This window comes from Rhinopithecus bieti, unplaced genomic scaffold (assembly GCF_001698545.2).
Source record: "Rhinopithecus bieti isolate Rb0 unplaced genomic scaffold, ASM169854v2 scaffold_21703, whole genome shotgun sequence".
NCBI classification, from domain to species: domain Eukaryota; kingdom Metazoa; phylum Chordata; class Mammalia; order Primates; family Cercopithecidae; genus Rhinopithecus; species Rhinopithecus bieti.
In genome coordinates this window covers 3983458-4005067 of record NW_016812332.1, presented here as the reverse complement: position 1 = coordinate 4005067, position 21610 = coordinate 3983458, and the positions used below count along the sequence as shown (strand labels likewise).

General features: G+C 36.9%; 1 protein-coding gene across 4 annotated transcripts in view; it reads left to right on the top strand.

Annotated features, from left to right (window-relative positions):
• Positions 1–2608: 2608 nt before the first annotated feature.
• Positions 2609–21610, top strand: part of SCFD1 (sec1 family domain containing 1) — a 107906-nt gene continuing 88904 nt past the window's right edge. Inside the window, exons 1-6 of one of the 4 annotated variants that reach the window (XM_017895886.1) lie at positions 2609–2897; positions 8589–8659; positions 10730–10818; positions 14285–14375; positions 18804–18926; positions 20524–20611. In XM_017895886.1, coding sequence (XP_017751375.1) covers positions 2717–2897; positions 8589–8659; positions 10730–10818; positions 14285–14375; positions 18804–18926; positions 20524–20611 — 643 coding nt within the window. In that variant the 5' untranslated portion in view covers positions 2609–2716. Of the gene's footprint in view, positions 2898–8588; positions 8660–10729; positions 10819–14267; positions 14376–18803; positions 18927–20523; positions 20612–21610 lie in introns of all 4 variants that reach the window. The other 3 variants (XM_017895888.1, XM_017895887.1, XM_017895889.1) reach the window with 3 other exon arrangements.

The window sequence follows — 21610 nt, the reverse complement described above, 5'->3', positions numbered from 1 at the left end:
ATCTGTGTTAAAACTATGTATCCTCTAACGTAAAATAGCTTACTAGAATAAATTATTTAAGCCAAAAATCTGGATTCAGATAAATGGCTATAGTAAATTAGGTTAATGAACAATCTGTAGCCATAGATTATTTTCAGTCTTTCTGATTCTAATAAAACAAATACCTTATTCAGTCTCAGCCTTACAAGGGCTGTTTGTCTATGGTTGCTGTTCTTCTGTGGGGTGTATTTTTCTATAAATGTATTGCCCACACTCTGTGCACTCGGTCAGGAGTTTTTATCATTTCATATGTATGCAGTGTACATCAGTTTTTAATTTGTCTTAGTGATTTTAACACGACTCATAGTCTTGGGAGGGAATCCGTGATGGAACTGAAGTGGCTCGATGATGGATTTGCATTTGAAAGTGGAAGGACCCAAATGAGCAAAATTGGGCTCTCAGATATTTTATTTCATAGAGACTGTAGAATGCAGTAGAACTTTCCCATAGGGCAGAAATAGTTTGTTTAGTTGGAACACACCCAGATCATTAAAGATTCCTTCAAAATATTAGTAATAGTACTGAAGAAACACACGCATTACAGTTAATTTCTTTTTTTTTTTTTTTTTTTTTTTGAGACGGAGTCTCGCTCTTTCGCCCAGGCTGGAGTGCAGTGGCCGGATCTCTGCTCACTGCAAGCTCCGCCTCTGCCTCAGCCTCCCGAGTAGCTGGGATTACAGGCGCCCGCCACCACGCCCGGCTAATTTTTTTTTGTATTTTTTTAGTAGAGACGGGGTTTCACCATGTTAGCCAGGATGGTCTCGATCTCCTGACCTCGTGATCCGCCCGTCTCGGCCTCCCAAAGTGCTGGGATTACAGGCTTGAGCCACCGCGCCCGGCCTCCAGTTAATTTCTTAATGAATATGCCAATTAGCTATAAAAAAGATTACATAATTTTTTTTTTTTTTTTTTTTTTTTTTTTTTTTTTTTGAGACAGAATCCCACTCACCCAGGCTGGAGTGCAGTGGCGCCATCTCGGTTCACTGCATCCTCCGCCTCCCAGGTTCAAGCAGTTCTCCCTGCCTCAGCCTCCCCAGTAGCTGGGATTAAAGGTGCCCACCACCACGCCCAGCTAATTTGTATTTTTAGTAGCCACTGGGTTTCACCATGTTGACCAAGCTGGTTTCGGACTCCTGACCTCAGGTGATCTTCCCACCTCCACCTCCCAAAGTGCTGGGATTACAGGCGTGAGCCACCGCACCCAGCAGAGCTTATGTAATTCTTAAAAGGTAAAGATTGTAGGTTGAATGCTAGGATGTATAGCATTAAAAATAAGTTAACCTATTTTAAATGTCACAAAAATAAAGTTTTTATTAATGAAAAAAGCCAATGTTTCACACTATAAAACAATCTTACATAATCGTTAGGCTAACTTCATTCATATAATTTTGAAAGTTAAGTTTTTGAGGCAGAGTCTGATTTCATTTCAGAATTTGGTGCAGCTTCATAATGAAATGTCATCAATGAACTCTGGGGAAATGAGCTGTCATTGTGTATCTATTTTTGTCATACAGTAAAATCTATGGATTAAGTTAGAAATCCCATAAATTTTGTGGTCACGTGGCTTCAAGTGTACATTAAACAGCCAGCACAAGACCAGCCTGGCCAACATGGTGAATCCCCGTCTCTACCAAAAAAAAAAAAAAAAAAAAAAAATTTAGCTGGGCGTGGTGGCCCCTGTCTGTAGTCCCAACTACTGGGTTGGCTGAAGTGGAAGGATAGTTTGGGAGGATTGCTTGAGTCCAGGAGGTCGAGGCTACAGTGAGCTGAGACTCTGCCACTGCACTCCAGCCTGAGCGGCAGAGTGAGATACTATCTCAAAAACAACAACAAAAAAACCCAGCACATCAGCCTGTCCTGATGGTGTGCCGCTGTAGTCTCTTGCTACTTAGGAGGCTGAAGGAGGAGGATCGTTTGACAGTCGGAATTTGAGGCTGCAGTGAGCCCTGATTGCGCACTTGAGCCTGGGCAACTTCCTTCCCACGGCAATGTTATTTTGCAATTACTACAAGGAAAGAAGGGAGATGCTAATTTCTCATTTTGTACCTCCCTGGATCCCCTGTCCATGCCGGCAGAACGCCACTATAAAGCTAGACTTTTTTTTTTTTTAAGAGATGCGACTGAGAAATATGCCAGATTAAAGCTCCAATGCTTTCTGTTTCTCTGGAAAAAGGAGCAAAGGCAAGACTGCTGCTGCACTGAGAAACTAGAGCTAACGTTAAAATGTTGCCTGTGTTTCAGGAACTTCATTTACTTCAGTCCTGTGGTCCTTATACTCCTAGAGTATTATCACCCCGTCAGTGCTCTGTAAGCCAGCAAGCCAACAGTTCAGTAATTAGGTTCTTTGTCTTTTTTTTTTTTTTTTTTTTTCCTTTTGTGGAGAACGGGGTCTCGCTGTATTACCCAGGCAGGTCTCGAACTCCTGGGCTCAAGCTATCCTCCCGCCTCTGCCTCCCTGAGAGCTGGGATTACAGGCGTGAGCCACCGCGCCCGGCTACACGCTCCTACCCTAAGAGTTCAATTTAATGTTGCTACCATTTGAGAGAGTGTGGCTTGATAAGATAGGATAAAAACTCGTAGTATTCGGCTAACATTACAGGGCACTGAGTTAACCTGCACCGGCTCTCCCACTTCTACCGAGTGGAGGTCTTCCTGGAGGAGGTGGAGTCCGGCCCTCATGCACGCCCTTTGGCCCCGCCCTTCCGGGCTTTGCTTCCGGGGCGGTAAGGGCAGCCACGTCATCCCCTCGCTCAGCTCGCCAGCCGGGCAGTGGCTCGTGGGAGCCAAGATGGCGTCGGCAGCGGCAGCGACAGCAGCAGCAGCAGCAGTAGCAGCAAGTATTCGGGAAAGGCAGACAGGTACTGACTTATTCTCTTCTCCTTGAAGCTTCATGACTGCCCCGACGACATTCTTCCCCTTTGCTTGTCGCCCTCACTCGGTCGTGGTGCGTGCAGCTCAGAGAGCGATCTCCGGGAGTTTAATCCAGTCCCTACAACATCAAGAGCCCCTCCCCTTTGAGTTTTTGGGGAGAAGATGCCGTTAGCTTGACTCGGTTCCTCCTGTGGTGCAGGAGAAGGAGCTTTAGCGGTGGGCGGATTGCTGCGGCCTTGCTCTGATCTCCTTCCTAGTGGGCCTCAGAAGGCCATCACAACAAGATCTAGAAGCAGATAGCTTCTTATCTATGTTGCCATCTATGAGGTCTCCGAGTTTGTTTTTGTGCGTGGTTCAGTTCTGGTTTTGATTTTTGAGAGAACTCCCATTTTCTGGCACTTCCACCACAATTACAGAATTTAGGTATTTTCACAGCGGTCTGCTTTGCGCCACTTCTCTACTTCGAACCAGCCTTTTGGGAGTACCTGCAGAAAAATGCCTGGTGATAAAGATTTTCTCCTTCAGCTTACTGGAAGGCATTGAAGAATTGAATTAATAGCTTTCTCATTTTAATTGTTTGACAGATTATTGTTTTAAAATAATATTTTATCTTCAATAGAGCATGTTTCTATAGCTTGTATTTATGCAGAGAAATGTAAGAAGCTACATATTCTTGAGTTTTGGGTTTTTTCCCTCTTAGAAATTAGTTTTGCCTTATTTGAAAACTTATGACAACTTGGTTTATACCTGTTAGCTACAAACTAAAGGTTTAACTAGTTGTTTTAAAAGTTTTCAAGCCATTTATTCTGAGGAGCTAATAGAAATAAGGCATCAAGAATGTGCATACTTGGAATTCTGTTTGCTGAAATTATGCCCTGTTGGATATAAATATGAATAGGAAAATGAATTTATAATTCATATGACCTACAGAAGGAATTTGGGCTGTACTTGATTCCTTTCTTTGGCATTTAAAGAAATTAAAAATGTTAGACTTCAATCTAGTAATGACACACAAAAGATACTGAGTTGCGTTCTGCTTTTCCCAGTAAATAGTTTAGTGTAACCTATCAGGTGAAGTCAGGCATAATCAAATATAGGGAAGTTCAAATAAGATTTGGGGCATACCTGCCATTCATTGTATCTGTTTAAGCAAATAGAAGCTCCATTTGTTTTAATACTGTGTTTCTGATGACTATACTACATATTAAAATAACGTGTCAGTGAAACTGTACCAATACAAGAGAGCTTTTTGAAAAATAAATTTGCAGGGCAGTAAACTTGTATGCAGAAATTTTGTAGATCATTAAAATCTAATCATTTGTATTTCTGCAGAAATAAACATAGTTGAAATTTTACAGAATTACTAGATAGATTGTGCTAGATCTATTTTTTATCAAATTTTTACTGTCATTGAATTCTGCCTCATTTTCAGAGGAAGGTAAATCCTTGTGTATATATTGTAATACAGAATTAGCTATTTCCCTCATGCCTATTGAGAATGTTTTGGGAAATAACTCACAATCCTCAAATATTCTAGATACTAGATACAATCCTCAAATTTCTAGATACTAGAATATTTGGGTGGATGAGATAATTGTTGGCATTTATTGAGCATTTACTATGGTTAGGCATTGCTTTAGGTGATTATGTATTATTATCTCCATTTTACAGGTGAAGAAAGTAAGATAGAGGTAAACTAACATGGCTGTTTTTTGCTTTGCCTGCCTGAAAAATCTTTATTGATCATTTGAATGTCATCCCACAAGCTCACAAGCTATCTCCTTTCTTCCAGGTTTACTGTCCTCTCTATCCATACCTTCAGTTCAACAGGTAGAATCAGTTGCCTCCTGCTTTGTGTTACTGTTGTTCTTCATTGAATGCGTCTTCGTTACAGGTTCTTGCACATCTTCCCTGCTTCTCAACGTTGCAGGGTCCCAGTAGTGTTAGCATCTAGCAACTTAGCTTTCAGTATTATCTCTATGTTGATGATTCCCAGGTTTATATCCCTAGTCTGGCCCTCCCATCTGAACTCAGTCTGCTCCATATCAGTTAATGGCAGTTCCATCCTTTTAGTTGCAGGTTAAAAACCTTGAAGTTTTCTTGACTTGTCTCTTTCATGTCTCGTGTAAGATCTTTCAGTAAATCTTGTCAGTTCTACTCTGAAAATACATCCAGGATCTGACTGTTGTCTTTGCTATTTCCAGATCCTATCCACCATGAATTTCTGCAGTAACCTATTTGGTCTCCTTGCTTTTGCAATCCTGTTCTCCTTCATTATTTTTCACACAGTACCCAAACTGATCATGCCATGTGTTTGCTCAGAATCTTCCAGCTTCTTCCCATTTCAACCATGATAAAAGCCAAAGTGATCTTACAGTGTTCTACAAGGCCTTACTTACACGATCTGGTTCCCATGTAGCTTTTGGACCTCACTCCCTATTTCTCTTCCCTCTCCTTTAACCCACCAGGAATGCTCCCACCTTCGAGCCTTTGTATTTGTTTCTTCTTTGTGGAATACTGTTTCAGAGAGAATCTCCATGGCTCACTCCCTCACTTCCTTTAGGTCTTTACTCAAATGTTACCTTCTCAGGAGGCCTTCCCCAATTACTCTGTTTAAAATTACACCCCAACTCCATCTTCCCCTTTCCCAATCTTACCTTTCTTCATAGCACTTACCATGATCTACATTCCATGTGTTTTACTTATTTTTTTTTTTTTTATTTTCCCTATCCCCCAATTAGAATGAAAGCTACTTGAGGACAGGCGATTTTATTCACTGTTTTCTTCAGTTGCTAGGTCCCCAATGACTACAGTGCCTGTGGTGAGCACTCATTAAACATGTTGAATGAATGAAAGTATAGTTGACAGTATTTGTTCAGTGCGTGTGTGAAGAAAACATTCCAGGTAAATGTGAAACGACATTAACCAAGCCTAGGAATATGGATACAGGTTGAATATCCCTTATCCAAAATGCTCGGGACCAGGAGTGTTTTGGATTTTGGAATATTTGCAATATTGCTGGTTGAGCATCCCAAATTTGAAAATCTGAGCACCAGCTTAAAACATTTTGATTTTGGAGCATTTCAGGTTTCAGATATTAAGAGTTGGGATGCTCAACATGTAGTATATTTAGAGCCAGTAAGGAAAATGGTTTGTCATTTCAGTTAAAAGTCGTGGTTTAAGCCTTGGGTAAACTCTGATAAAAGTAAAATTACGTTCTTGTAAACTCTGAACACAGGCCGTGTACTCCATTAACAAATCCACTGTATCCAAATACGTTTTAATAAGTTAACCAAGGCTCAAAGTTGGAGAAAATCTCAGATTGGGCTGAGAAGGCAAGTGTAGGATTATCTTATTTGCTGCTACTGGCCTCTTTCAGTTAGCTAAGGCCTAACTGCAGCATACTAAACACCTGATGCTTGCATGGCAGCCCAGGCTTTCGTTCTTCCAAGTTACTAGGCTTCAAGAGTATGAACAGCTGTTCCAAGAAACAGGGTTTCCTCCCTCGTGGGCGTGAGTGCCAGGGTGATGGTGTCTTTATTGCCTGGAGGTGGAGGAAGAGCTCTGCAAATGCGCAGTGGGAGAGTTAATCCTGGAACCTCTTCCATGCCTACTGTGTTATTTCAGTTTTAAGTGTTAAGCTGTTTTTTTGTTTACATTGTATTAAATATGTTTAATATATTATTATAATACATTAAATAAAATACATTTTATTTAATATAACACCTGTGGGCCTCTGAAGTAGGTATTAATTATTGGTAATGTGTATTATTGGCCGGACATGAGGTAATAACATTTTACCAAAAATTATGTCTGTAAGTGTATAGTAAATACACCTGATAGCAATAACTTAAGCATGCCCTGAGAATGACCCTGTGTTGCAGACACACCTGGATATGTGTTCCAAGCTAGGAAATCAGAAAATGGCCCACCTGGAGATTCATTGCTTGTCTATGAGAAACATCTGAGCCCCCAGCCCATCCGGTGAAACATAGGCCATGCAGTGGATCAAGGCCCCGAGTTTTGGGTTGAATGAAGGTTGCCAGGTGGAAGTTGTTAGGGAAATGTTAAGTGAAAATGCTGTATAAACCACATTTTTGCTATATAAACCACTTTTTGTGTGCGGTTATGGTTCTTCTGCCCAGCACATCACCACTGAGTATACAGTTCTCCTATCCAGCCCACTGTCATTGGACTCCCCTCTGTGTGTTGCCCCCAGTAAAACCCCATGTCTCATTTCCTGGCTCCAGGTCTCTTCTTAGGCCTCTCAAACATGGTATCATCCCCATTGGAGGCAATAAGGGTTCAGCACAGCAGTATGTACACACACATAAGTATGCAAATGTATCACTGAAGTCCAGTCTCTTCAGTGATAGCAGTTTTAACAGCATTATACCTACCTCAGCAAACAAGCATTTAATAGAAGTTTTTCTTGTGAGTGAATGAATATGCTGTAAGTTGATATTTAGGTGATTTTAGTATTATTATATAGTTCTCTCGTAGGACTTTGGAGTATAGGTTATTCTGTATTACTTAAAGCCTGATGGAAATGTTTTTAACAATCAACCAAGTGGATTTTAAGGTTGTCAGTTTTATAAAAATTAAATCAAGGTATTATAACTAGTATACTCTCTTGAATATTTGGCCATCTCAGTTTCACAAAGAAGTATATTAAGGGATTTTCATTTGCTGTAACATTGTTACAGATGAGTGATAAATAGCACAAAATACTGTAACAGACATAACTGTGATTTTTGATGTATATTTGCCCAGCTGGAATTATCAGTTACCTACTATATGGGAAAGTCTGTTTTCCCAAGGGACATAGAATTTTAAGCAACTTTTTAGTGAATCTGACAGGATAAATTGGTTGTAAAATATACTCTTACATAACTGTAGACAGATCTGCTGTATGAAGGTTTTGTATATGAACCAATTGAATATGCCATGGATAATTTTGTTTTTAGAGAGACTGATCCAGGCCGGGCACGGTGGCTCACGCCTGTAATCCCAGCACTTTGGGAGGCCGAGGCGGGCAGGAGGCGGGCAGATCACCTGAGGTCGGGAGTTCTAGACCAGCCTGACCAACATGGAGAAACGTCATCTCTACCAAAAATACAAAATTAGCTGGGCCTGGCAGCGCATGCCTGTAATCCCAGCTGCTCAGGAGGCTGAAGCAGGAGAACTGCTTGAACCCGGGAGGCAGAGGTTGCAGTGAGCCGAGATTGCGCCATTGCAATCCAGCCTGAGCGACAGGAGCGAAACTCTGTCTCAGAAGAAAAAAAGGAAAGAGAGAAGGACTGATCCTTCTCACTAGACCACTCAGACTTAAAAAAAAAAAAGGACTTATCTTAATCTATGCTTTCAGCCAGACAATACACAGGTAACAGCATCAGTGTATTGAGGCCATTGCAAGTTCTTTCTGAACATTTCCCACGATTTCATCTGGGGACAGATGCTTATTGTATTTTGGGAAATCTCCCGAAATGCCAATTAGCTGTCAATGGAATAGTCTTACAAGATCTGACGCCTAGTTCTACACATATAGTCATTTGGTTAATCAGTTTTACTAGATTTGATTAGTATATTTTGTTTTGGGGTAGTAAATAATAAATGATGGAGGAAAAATAAAATCCTAAAAAACAATGACAATATTTGATAAAACTTTTTATTTTCAGTGGCTTTGAAGCGTATGTTGAATTTCAATGTGCCTCATATTAAAAACAGCACAGGAGAACCAGTATGGAAGGTAAGAGTTTGTCTTGATGGGAACTGATTTCTGTTTTTCTCAGCCCTTATTGGTGGTAATTGGAGGGAATTTATTATAATATGGAAGAAGTAACACATATTAGTTATCATGAATGTTTTATCCTTATTTAAAATGATCTCTTAATATGAATCTTTTTGACAGACCTTCTATGGAGTGAGACAGGTGTTAAAATAGTAATTTTCATCTGGGGAGTCCAGTTGATCTCTTTGGTAGGATGTCACTGATAGGTCTTTACCCTGGTTGATATTTTGTTCCTTAGCTTTTCAAGTCCAGACTTCGGATTTTATAAGTTTGCCTGGGGTTAGTCACATTCAGAGGGCCTGGATTATTTTAACAAACTCATGAGAAAATGATCTGTAAACTGTAATACCAGTTTATTAATTTATGAGATATGAAACTGTTAATTGAATCAGAAAGCAATCTACAAACTTTTCCTTTGAGAAATAATGGAGAGCCTTTAAAAATTCCCATTCTTTAGGCTTCTTCATTTTAAACTTCATGCAGACTCTCTTTCTTCAGATGTTATAATACAGTTGATTGGGTTTAAACTTACTGGTTAACAGTCTCTTTATATTTCTCTCTTGCTAAAAATTAAGAACGAATCAACATATTTAGAATTTAGGGTGTTTTGAAAACTCTTTTGAGTCTTTATAAGTCCTTTGGGTTAACTCTAAAAGTTGTTAAAGTTGTCTATTGATTTCATAGCTTAAGCTCCAGAGTATTCCCTAATTTTCTCCTTCTTGTTCCTTTGTGGGCATCTTCCTATTGCCTCTTGCATAAACTATACTTGTTTGTTTCTAAGACCAATATTGAGCTTTTGGTTGAAATAGTTTGAGAATTTCTTGGGTACAAATTTTTGTCAGATACTTTTCCTACCCATCACTTTTTATATCATTAAAATTAATAATACACATGTATTGAGATTAAAAGAGGGAAGATTTTTGAAAGATGCAACATGAACCTTTTATAACCAGAGCAGAAAGATTTTTAGTCTCTCTAAAGGAAATTCTGGCATTCAAGAAAACATGTTTTCATAACAACATGTTTCATTCTCTCATTAGCAATTTCTTACTCCATAAATAATTATTGAGGTAGTTGTGGAGAACGATTACCAGTTGAGGATCTCTTTTATTTGCCTTAACCGTGAAGCTAATTTTGAGTTAAAAAGCCTTGTTGGAGATCTTACCACTCCTCAAAACTATCTGTTTTAATACTTTGAGAATGTGAGGAAGTGTTTTAGAGACTTAATTATTTATTTATTTATTTATTTTTGAGATGGAGTGTCGCTCTGTCGCCAGGCTGGAGTGCAGTGGCGCAATCTCGGCTCACTGCAACCTCCGCCTCCCAGGTTCAAGCAATTCTGCTTCCTCAGCCTCCTGAGTAGCTGGGATTACAGGTGCGTGCCACCACGCCCAGCTAAGTTTTGTATTTTTAGTAGGGAAAGGGTTTCGCCATGTTGGCCAGGATGGTCTCCATCTCTTCACCTCATGATCCGCCTACCTCGGCCTCCCAAAGTGCTGAGATTACAGGCATGAGCCACTGTGCCACAGCCAGGGACTTAATTTTTTTTGATGACTATCTTTTTAACCTGAGATGCTTAAAATACTAAATTTTTTTATTGTAGTCCTGGAACTCGTTATATATTAGTTTTCAAAGTGGCTAATTTTACATATCTGTTTTAGAAAAGATATATATGAACTAGAAAAAAAATAAGGGTATAAACGTGAATTGGCTTTAAGTTCAAAGTTGTTTATTATAGCTTAAGGATTTTATAGTCTCTATTTTTTTAAAACCTAGAAAAAAGAATTTTGTAAGAAGAAATTGATATAACTGTTTATTTTTTTAGCCTGAGTAGTAATGCTTTAAGAATGTATTAATCCCTGGAATCTCTGGATGGACGTTTGGGTAAATAATGATGGAAAATATTAAATTGAGGAAAGGATAATAATTCAGTATGTATGATTTGTTAAAATTTGCTTCAACATTGTCTTAATATAGGTTCACTATTGGTTGTTCAATGCTAGTGATGACACATGGTTTTTTTAATAGGTACTCATTTATGACAGATTTGGCCAAGATATAATCTCTCCTCTGCTATCTGTGAAGGAGCTAAGAGACATGGGAATCACTCTGCATCTGTGAGTTTTTACATATTTCTAATAGTGGCATTCATTTTCAAATACATTATTAAAAATTTCTTTGGCCACCCTGAAATCGAATTATTAAAGAACATTTATAGAGAAAAATAGTGTTAGGTTACAGTATTTATGTAGTGTTGAACATTTTTTCCCCATATCATCTTTTATTCAACCCCTTATTTCTGGGATTTAAAAAAATCTTCGGTCTGAGGCTTTATAATTTCAGAATTTAAATTTTCTCCCTTGTGTCTTTTCCTACAGACTTGGTTTACCCTCTATGTAAAGGAAAAGAACTAGTAATCTTAAGGTCTCTTCCAGCTCTAAAAGTGATTTGTTCCTTTAATTTAAATACACAGATTCTCCTTGACCTACAATGGGGTTACATACTTATAAACCCATCTTAAGTTGAAAATTTTGTAAGTCAAAAAAATGCGTTCAATACACCTAACTTAACACAAACATCATAGCTTAGCCTCTCCTACCTTCAGCATGCTCAGAACACTTACATTAGCCTACAGCTGGGCAAAGTCAGATCCAACACATAGCCTCCTTTATAATAAACTGTCGAGGCCGAGCATTGTGGCTCACGCCTGTAATCCCAGTGCTTTGGGAGGCCAAGGTGGGCGAATCACAAGGTCAGGAGTTCAAGACCAGCCTGGCCATGTGGTGAAACGCCATCTTTACTAAAAAAAAAAAAAATACAAAAACTTAGCCAGGCATGGTGGCAGGCACCTGTAATCCCAACTACTCAGGAGGCTGAGGCAGGAGAATCACTTGAACCCGGGAGGCTGAGGTTGCAGTGAGCTGAGACTGCCACTGCACTCTAGCCTGGGCAACAGAGCAAGACTCTGTCTCAAAAAAAAAAAAAAATTAATTAATTAAATAAAAAAATAAAATAAACTAGAATATCTCATGTAGTTTATTGACTACAGTGCTGAAAGTTGAAAACAGAATGTTTTTATAGGTACTTAAAGTATGATTTCTACTGAATATGCACCATCATAAAGTCAGAAAATCCTAAGTTGAACCATTGTAAGTCAAGGACTCTCTATACTTTTTTTTAAAAAAGGAATATCTAATTAATCATGAATATGAAAAATTTAAGTGACTATGAAGTAATGACTGTTAATCACCATAGGAGGCTATCTGTGTTGTCTTAACTGTTAAGTGTGTGTGATTATATTGCTTCTGATATGTTTAATAAAAATAAAACAAATTGCAGTACTTCATGGACTTGCCTAGTAGAACATTTGGAGAAGGGCTAGGCTCAGTGGCTCATGCCAGTAATCCCAGCACTTCTGGAGGCCGGGGTGGGCAGATCACTTGAGCCCAGGAGTTTGAGACCAGCCTGGCCAACATGGTGAAACCCTGTCTCTACTAAAAATATAAAAATTAGCCGGACATGGTAGCGTACCCGCCTGTAATCCTAGCTACTTGGGAGGCTGAGGAAGGACAATTGCTTGAACCCAGGAGGCAGAGGTTGTAGTGAACCGAGATCGTGACACAACACTCTGACCTGGGCAGCTGAGCAAGATTCTGTTAAAAAAAAAAAAAAAAAAAAAAAAAAAAAAAAAATTTGGAGAAGGACTGTGTTCATGGATAGATAGTAATACTTTTGTATACTACAAGAGTCCAATTTTATGGTGTTCTAAGCTATTTGCATTTTGTTCTATTTATGATGTTATAACCAATTTTTATGATATTATATATTGAATTGAAATGTATTATTGGGAATATGGTTTTAGATTTTTGGTAAGTAACTTACCAGAATCTGGTTTGATCAGCTCAAATTCTTCAGTTGTATAATCAGCATTTGTTAAAATTAATAGACTATTATATTTTGTCAATTCCAAATGTCGTTTTTTATATTTCTGAAATTAGGATCTATCTTATCACTGATGATATGTCATAACTGGCAGCATTTTTATTTCTCAGTAGTATATAAAATATATTTTAAAATTTATGTTTTAAAATTGTTACCACCTTGGGTTTCATGAAATACGGTATTTGATGAGTTTTCCTTTCATTTTTATGTCAGACTGAAATAAGCATACTTGCTTTGATAGCGTGTTAATTCTTATGGACTGAAGTAAAGTTTAACGTGATGCTATCCTTGGAAATTGTGGTTTATTAATAAACATTGAGTGCCATTGTCTCTGTACTAAGTGTTTAACTCCTTTATTTACTAATGGAAAGACTAAAGTTTAGAAGGCTTAAGTGATTGTCTCACATTTGTACAACCACTTAATAACAGAGCCATGGCCACATTGCTTGACCACTAATTCTGTGCTGTTTATCTACTGAACTGTAATGGCTTAGTAACAGTAACTAACAGAAGTGAGGCCTTACTCAGTACTTCATTCAGGGGTAATAGTATAGTCTACCAGTTTGAGAGTCTGGTAATCTCTGCCTAACTTGCTACTTGCTACCAGAGCATGGAAATACTACACAGCTACCATGGTGAACTGTTTTGTACTTTGCCTCCAACCATTCTCCTCTATTTGCTGGAGAATACTGTATCAGTTACTTTATACTCTGCAAACTGGTTTAGGCTGATTTGTAGGAAACAGTAATTACACGTTTCCAGAATATGAAATGGTGGTTGTAGCCCATTAGGCAGTTGGACAAGCAGTGTAAAAAAAGAGACAACAACCTATGGCAACCATCACATTATCCTTCTTGATATCAATGGCAACAGTTATTAAACACAGACCAACTGGCAGCATGTGCTTCTTTCCTCTCCTTGATTATAGAAGGATGACTAGAGAGAGGTGAATATTCCTCATATAAGCATGGTTTGATGTTGGGATACTTGCATGGAAATTGTTTCTAAATTGTAAAAGGAGAAAACTGTAAAATGACTCAATCTGTAAGATGCTTACATTCTCTTATGAAACAATAAATAGGCAAAAATAGATTGTCTTTAAGTTTTAAGGAGACATTTATATACCTTTCATTTAAAAAATATATTTGATTTCATGTTTGGTTAAATTTTTTTGTAGCTTCTAAAGAATTGCTTCTAAAAATTTTTTCATTGCATCCCCTAGCTTTCTGATTTTCCCCTCAGAGAGCCACACTTTCCTCACACTCACCATTCCCCTCTGACCACCACCATATTTCTATGAAAAGTGGGAATAAGATTGGTTTTGACTATGTTTTAGTTCTCATTCAAGGAGAATGTTGGTAGAAAAGAATGTCTGACCACTGGCAGTACTAAAAGTGTGAGCAGAATAGGACAAATGAGGACTAACAAGAAGTTAGGGTCTTATCAATACTAATAAATAATATCAACACTGACATGGGAGAAAGCTAAGTTAACTCACTGATTAATTGCAACAAGAGCTTTTAGAGTGCTGGTTACTGTCCTTGAGCTAATGAACTCCCATTTTGAAGAATATTGTTTTAAACTATCTTTTTAGATAAGTGACTAAGAAAAAAATAAGTTTTAGCTCCTTATGTCTTCTAGGCTTTTGCACTCTGATCGAGATCCTATTCCAGATGTTCCTGCAGTATACTTTGTAATGCCAACTGAAGAAAATATTGACAGAATGTGTCAGGTAATACGGGTTCTTATTTTCTGGACTCCTGAATTTGGAAACAGATTTTTTTTTTTCAAGAAAAATTCCTAGATGTCCAGGGTGACAAATCAGAAATTCCTATGCCTACTTTCTCACCCTGATTTTTGAGACTATCTTTGAATTCCAAAGAGCCTGAAAGACTTAAAACTTTTGGTTGAAGAAGTATTATACAGTAGTCCTCCCATATCCACAGTTTCACTTTCCACAGTTTCAGTTATCCACGGTTAACCAGGTACTGAATATATTACAGTAGTGAACATATTACAGTATTTTGAGAGAGACTACATTCATATAACTTTCATTGCAGAATATATTTTATAATTGCTCTATTTTATTTCTAGCTATTGTTGCTAATCTGTTACTGTGCCCAATTTATAAAGTATAAATTAAATTTTGTCATAAATATGTATATATAGGAAAAAACATACAATTCAGTACTATCTGGTTTCAGGCATCCACTGGAGTCTTGGAAAATAACCCCTGCAAATAAGGGGAACCACTGTACTGGTCAAGTCTGAGTCTGGCTTTAACAAACAGAAAGCCTAGGTATATTGCCTTTCTAACTTATAAAGCATTTTCCTTTTCTAAAATAAGGGTGAGATTAGGAAGTCTACGCTGGTGCAGAAGCACTATAAGGTAATCAAAGACCCAGGCTCCTTCTATCACTGATTATTCATCTTTAGTTTGTTGGTTTTCCTTGTCTTGCTTGTTGCTGCTGCTGTAGGCATCAAATCTATGTTCACATCAAGAAGAAGAGGGAAATGGACTGTGCCAACCCTGACTGTTGATTTTGATCAGGAAAGCTAAGCCTTTCCAGAAACTCCCAGAAGACCTTTATTTATTTCTCACTGGGTAGAATCAGTTACAAGGGTGGCTGCAAAAGTCCATATTTACATGAGTATATTGTCATCCCAAAGAAAATCTAGCAAGATTCTTTTAGCAAGGAAAAGGAGACAAATAGATATTGGATAGGTAATTAACAGTGTCTTCCACAGGTCACAGCATCTTTGTTATTGACTGTTGAATCAAATTGCTGTTTAAATTGTTAGTGAAGTTTGCAAATTTTGTGTCCTGTGTAGCTTTATGATGCCCAGCTTTCTCTTTTACCCTGCGTAAACTCAAGTATGCTATTCATGAGAGAGGTACCACTTCTCTTCTTCCATTTTTTTAATAACACCTTGATTGAAATTATAATTCACATACCATGCAATTCACCCATTTAAGGAGCACAAGTGTATGGTTCATTGGTTTTTAATATAGTCACAGAGTTTTGCAACCATCACCACAGTCAATTTAGAACATTGTCATTACCTCAAAAAGAAACCTGGTACCATTTATCACATCCTCAACCCTCCCCCATCCCCTTCCATCCCTAAGCTACCTTATGTTTCTGTATATTTGCCTACTCTGACCATTACATATGAATGAAATCCATATGTGGATTTCATTATGTGGTCTTTTGTACATGGCTGATTTCTCTTAGCACGTTTCCAAGGTGCATCCATATTGTAGCATGAATTGGTACCTTATTCCTTTTTGTGGCTGAGTATATTCCATTGTGTGGATGTACCAAATTTTGTTCATCCATTTACCACTTGATGAACATTTGGATTGTTTCTACCTTATGGCTATTAATAATAATGTTGCCATAAATATTCATGTACAGGTTTCTCTGTGGACATGTTTTCAATTCTCTTGTGGCCATAAACACATAGGAATAGAATTGCATGGTCAAATGATAACTCTGTTTACCTTTTTAGAAACAGACTGTTTTCCAAAGTGTGCTTGCACCATTTTATAGTCCCACCAGTAATGTATGAAGGTTCTGATTTCTCCAGATCCTTGCTGAACACTTACTATCCGATATTTTTTTTTTTTTTTGAGACGGAGTCTCGCTCTGTCGCCCAGGCTGGAGTGCAGTGGCCGGATCTCAGCTCACTGCAAGCTCCGCCTCCCGGGTTTAGGCCATTCTCCCGCCTCAGCCTCCGGAGTAGCTGGGACTACAGGCGCCCGCCACCTCGCCCGGCTAGTTTTTTGTATTTTTTTTTAGTAGAGACGGGGTTTCACCGTGTTAGCCAGGATGGTCTCGATCTCCTGACCTCGTGATCCACCCGTCTCGGCCTCCCAAAGTGCTGGGATTACAGGCTTGAGCCACCGCGCCCGGCCACTATCCGATATTTTTATTGTAGCCATCCTAATAGTTTTGAGTGGCATCTCATTATACTTTTGATTTGCATTTCTATAATTGATATTAAGCATCTTTTAACATGCTTATTGGCCATTTGTATGTCTTTCGAGAAATATCTATTCAGATCATTCACCCAGTTTTTAATTGGGTTGTCTTTTTATTGTTGAGTTGATAGAATTCTTTTATATTTTGGATACTAGACATTCACAAGTTTATGATCTATAAATATTTTCTCCCAGTCTATGGATTATCTTTTCATTCTCTTGATAATTTCCTTTGAAGCATAAACATTTTTAATTTTGATGAAGCCCAGTTTATCGTTTTTTTTTTTTTTTTCTTGAGTTGCTTATGCTTTTGGTGTCATGTTTAGGAAACCATTCCAGATTCTTGTGTTTTCTTCTAAGAATTTTATAGTTTCAGCTTTTACATATAGGTCTTGATTCCACTTTGCATTATTTTTATATATGGTGGGATGTAGGTGTCCAACTTTATTCTTTTGCATGTGGCTATCCAGTAGTCCCAGTATAATTTATTAAAGAGAGTATTCTTTCCCTAGTGGATGATCTTGGCAACCTTGTCAAAAATCAGCTGACCATAGATACATTGTTTTATTTCTGGACTCTCGGTTCTATTGCATTGATATCTATGTCCATCCTTATGCCTGTACCTTCTATTGCATTGATATCTATGTCCATCCTTATGCCTGTACCACGCAGTGTTGACATCTTTCGCTTGATAGCAAGTTTTGAAATTGAATAATTGTGTCCTCCAACTTTGTTCTTTTTTTCAGATTGTTTTAGCTTTTCTTGAATTTCCAAATTAAGATTAGCTCGTCATAAGTTTTGTGCTTTTGTTAAATTTTTTCTTTCATGTGTTTAATGCTTATTATGAATGGAATTCTTACTCCATTTTAGGATTGTTCATTGCAATTGTATAAAAATTCAATTGATTTTTATATATTTATCTTGTATCCTGCAACCTTGCTGAACTTATGTGTCCTTTTGAAATGTATGCATCATTCTTTGACCACTTCCTTACCTTCTGGCACAATAATATGTTCCAATATAGCCTAGGATTTTACTTTCTCTGTCTCAGCCCAGGATTCAGACATTTTTCTCAGGAGCTCTGGTTGCTTTCTGTAAAGAATGGTATTTAGGAATCAGGATCTAGGCATTAGGTGTACTCATTGTGACTAGAGTGTCACTGTTCTTAGGTCCTCTTAATGAAAAAAGTTAGGAAATTATGTATTTATACATACACTTGTATATCTATATTTATTTCTACAATTCTCCCTCTCTTCTCCTCACCTATCCAGATTAATAGATAAGCTCCAAGGTGTTTCAGCTTAGCAACACAGGATTCACCCTAGCATTTCCTTTTTCTCTTTACATATTTGTAACTCCTTTCTCAGAATGAAGAAACATGGTTCCCAGTATTATGAACATATTACTTATTTCTCAGTCCTCATACATAAATAATCTCTTGACCTTGATTGAACCTCTACCCTGATCATCTTCCTCACAAAGGCTCCAACCCCTCAATTTTTCACATTTTCACATCACTGAAATCAGGTGCTTCTTAAAATTGATCATGTCACAAAATTTTATTGGCATCATTAACTCTTAGTGTTACATAAAGTGATGGTTCCTGTTACAGTCAGTGACATCTTACATTTGAGGAAATACAGTTATTTCGATATCTATTTGCTAAAAGTATAAGAAGATAAGTAAATTTGACTTAAGAATTTGCATAACTTAAATTGCACTACTTTTGAGCAACTGAGAAGAAATACTTCTAGAATTGGTAATTGGAATTATAACTTGTCTGTGTGCGATGAAGGATTTGTTGTGTCATCACATATCCAAAACAGTTGAAGATTGTGTCTGCCAAATATAACAAGCGTTTTGCTATATTATTGAGCCATATTTGGATATTTTAAGAAGAATGCAGATAGGCTGTATGAAAGCAGTTTGTACTGTATTGTAATTAATGAGATTTTGTTGATAATATAATTTTATTACTTTATTAAGATACATTTTAGTTACATCTGATAACCAGATAACCAGTACTACTTCAAAGCTTTTTTCTCTTGGGATACTTTTTTGGATTGTCATTTAAATATCCTGTCTTTTAAATATAACTTTGCTCTTATGGTATTTGAAACATGTATTCATGGTCCTCTTTATCATGTAAGAATGAAGTTTTCATTGTATTGATAGGATCTTCGAAATCAACTATATGAATCATATTATTTAAATTTTATATCTGCTATTTCAAGAAGTAAACTGGAAGATATTGCAAATGCAGCATTAGCAGCTAGTGCAGTAACACAAGTAGCCAAGGTAAGAGAGTTTGGTTGGTTGATGACATTTTGTCAATGTAAAATTTAACACTGTTCTGAAACCTGTAGTTGGCATAGGTATCTATTTGACAGATGACCAGAACGACAGAAATGTTTAGGCTCAATACATTTAGAAAGAGTTCTAATAATATAAATTATCTTCAAGTTGAACTAGGCAAAATAAGCCAAACTAAAGGAACCTATTATTTAATGAATTCGAAAGACAGAAATAAAAAGCAGAGTGAGTTTTGCTTTAGTCTGTCATTTGTATCATCTTTTTAGGTCAACTCAGAAATCATTTGACAGTTGTATTGTCATAAACTGTATTGAAAGTATGTTGACATTGTTTTATCTGTAATCATTATAATCATCATACTATTTTCAGATCTTTTTTTACTTAGGAAAGAGGATTCAAAGTGCCCGTGTTACATATTGAGATCCAAAGTGCCTCTTTTGCATATTAAGAGAAAAAGAATCCATGCCAGGCCAGCAATTCTGCATCATAGTGACATTTTAGTCACGTTCAGCTTCAGTTATAAATCAATTTGTAAAATATATTTCAGGTTATAATCCTGTTATGCTCTGTGTTTCTTGAATTTGGACAAGATGTGCATTAAAGTTCCAGACAACTACCTAGTGCAAGTAAAAGGCTAAACATGCATGCATATACTTTCTATTCTTTTCTACTGATAGATTTTCATTCTTAGATTTAAATAGACCACCAATATTTCTGATTATTTTTTGAGGCTTTTGCCTTTAATCTTTGTGCTCAAAATTTATTAATAATATTTCTGATTGGTTTTTGAGGCTTATGCCTTTAATCTTTGTGCTCAAAATTTATTAACTTCACATAAAATAATGGGAACGAACTTTTGTTTTCTTCTGTTTTGTTTTGAGACAGTGTGCTACTCGCCAGCTGGAATGCAGTGGTGCAATCTCTGACTTGCTGCAACTTTCACCTCCCTGGGCTCGGGAACCACCCCACGCCAGCTTTTTTTTTTTTTTTTTTTTTTTTTTTTTTATGTTGCGTAGGTCTCAAACTTCTGGCCTCAAACAGTTCTCCCACCTCAGCCTTCCAAAGCTCTGGGATTGCAGGTCCAAGCCGCCTCACTCAGCCTTAATTTGGTTAACTAAATTCAGTGTATTTCAAATAGTTCTCTTAATTTTACTTCTACTCTGCACTTCCAAAGAACTGGCATAACTTTTTCCCGCTTTTTTATAAAAGTTGGTGTAAAACAATTACTGTGACTTTCTTAGGAAAATGTGATGAAAATGATTGTTAAAATTGTTTTCTTCAAAATTGATATCCATTCCCATCACAACCACAATTTAAGTTCTTGTATCTGCTTAAATTTTGTTTTCTCAAAATGTTACTCTCCTCCTTCATATTTATTGCCCAAAGGCTTGTTTTTATTGCCTTAACTTATTCTTTACTCCTCATTCTTGTTCAGTTAGGCTGTTACACAGTACGATTTTGTTATTGAATGTAATGGTGATTTTTTTTCATTTCTACCATTGGTAGGTTAGAGCAAACTAAATTTACTTTCAATATGGCTATATTGTAAGATTGATTTATAAACCTTTTCTTTTGTTTCTAGGTTTTTGACCAATATCTCAATTTTATTACTTTGGAAGATGATATGTTTGTGTTATGTAATCAAAATAAGGAGCTTGTTTCATATCGTGGTATGTAAAATAGAATTGTTGCAATTCTTCATTAACAAAATGAATGGTATACTATAAGAAAAAAAGTGAATATGTTTAGTGGACTTCAAAACTAGCCCGTTTACAGCAGTACAGCTATAGAAACTTTTTAAAAGCACACAGAGAAAACAAGGCTCAGACTGAATTTTATTACATTTAAACATTTAATAAACCTGTTTTTTAAACTCAAGGAAGTACCAATTCTCTGACCTTTTCTGTACCCCCACAGCAACTTGCATGAATGGTTCACTCATGGCAAGTAAGACAATATTTTAGTAGCAGAATTCAAATTTATCATCTAGTACTTTGATCTTGAACAAGAACAAGTTAGCTTACTTCTCTGTGCTTATAAAACACTGGAACCAGATGGTAAGTTCCCTGAGAGAAGACAATGAATCTTTTGGTTTCATTGAGCTCTACAGCATCTGTTCTTGTGGAAATTCCTAAAAGGATACAAGTATTTGCTGAGTTGTTCGTGTGAGAGATTTTTGACAATGGTTATTATTCACAGAAATCGATTTACAGTTGCATTTTAAATGAATTAGCAAGTTATTTAAGTTACATATTTTAAAACCTAGTTTTCCTGAAGCCTTTAAATTGAATATGAATTGTGTTACATTGTTTCTAAATCTGGTAAAGTAAAAGCATCTTTATTTTGATGGATTAACTCATATTGAACAGTCTAAATTTTCCTAATCAGTCCCCTTTAACAACCTTAATTGGAAAACTTGGTGTGTTGAATTCCCATAAACATTTTAAATTTTATTAATAAATTCAGAATATTAAGTGTTTTTTTTTTAGGTACTGTACTTCATATGCCAGACCCGACAAGTTTATAATTCTAACAAACAAAATCTGCCCAAGTGTTTAAATAATTATTTAAAAATAATTAAATTTGTAATGAGTGTAAAATTTGTTAAATATTCATATACTTATAAGTTTAATTACATTTTTTGTACCTGCCAGCTTTTTTAAAAGATC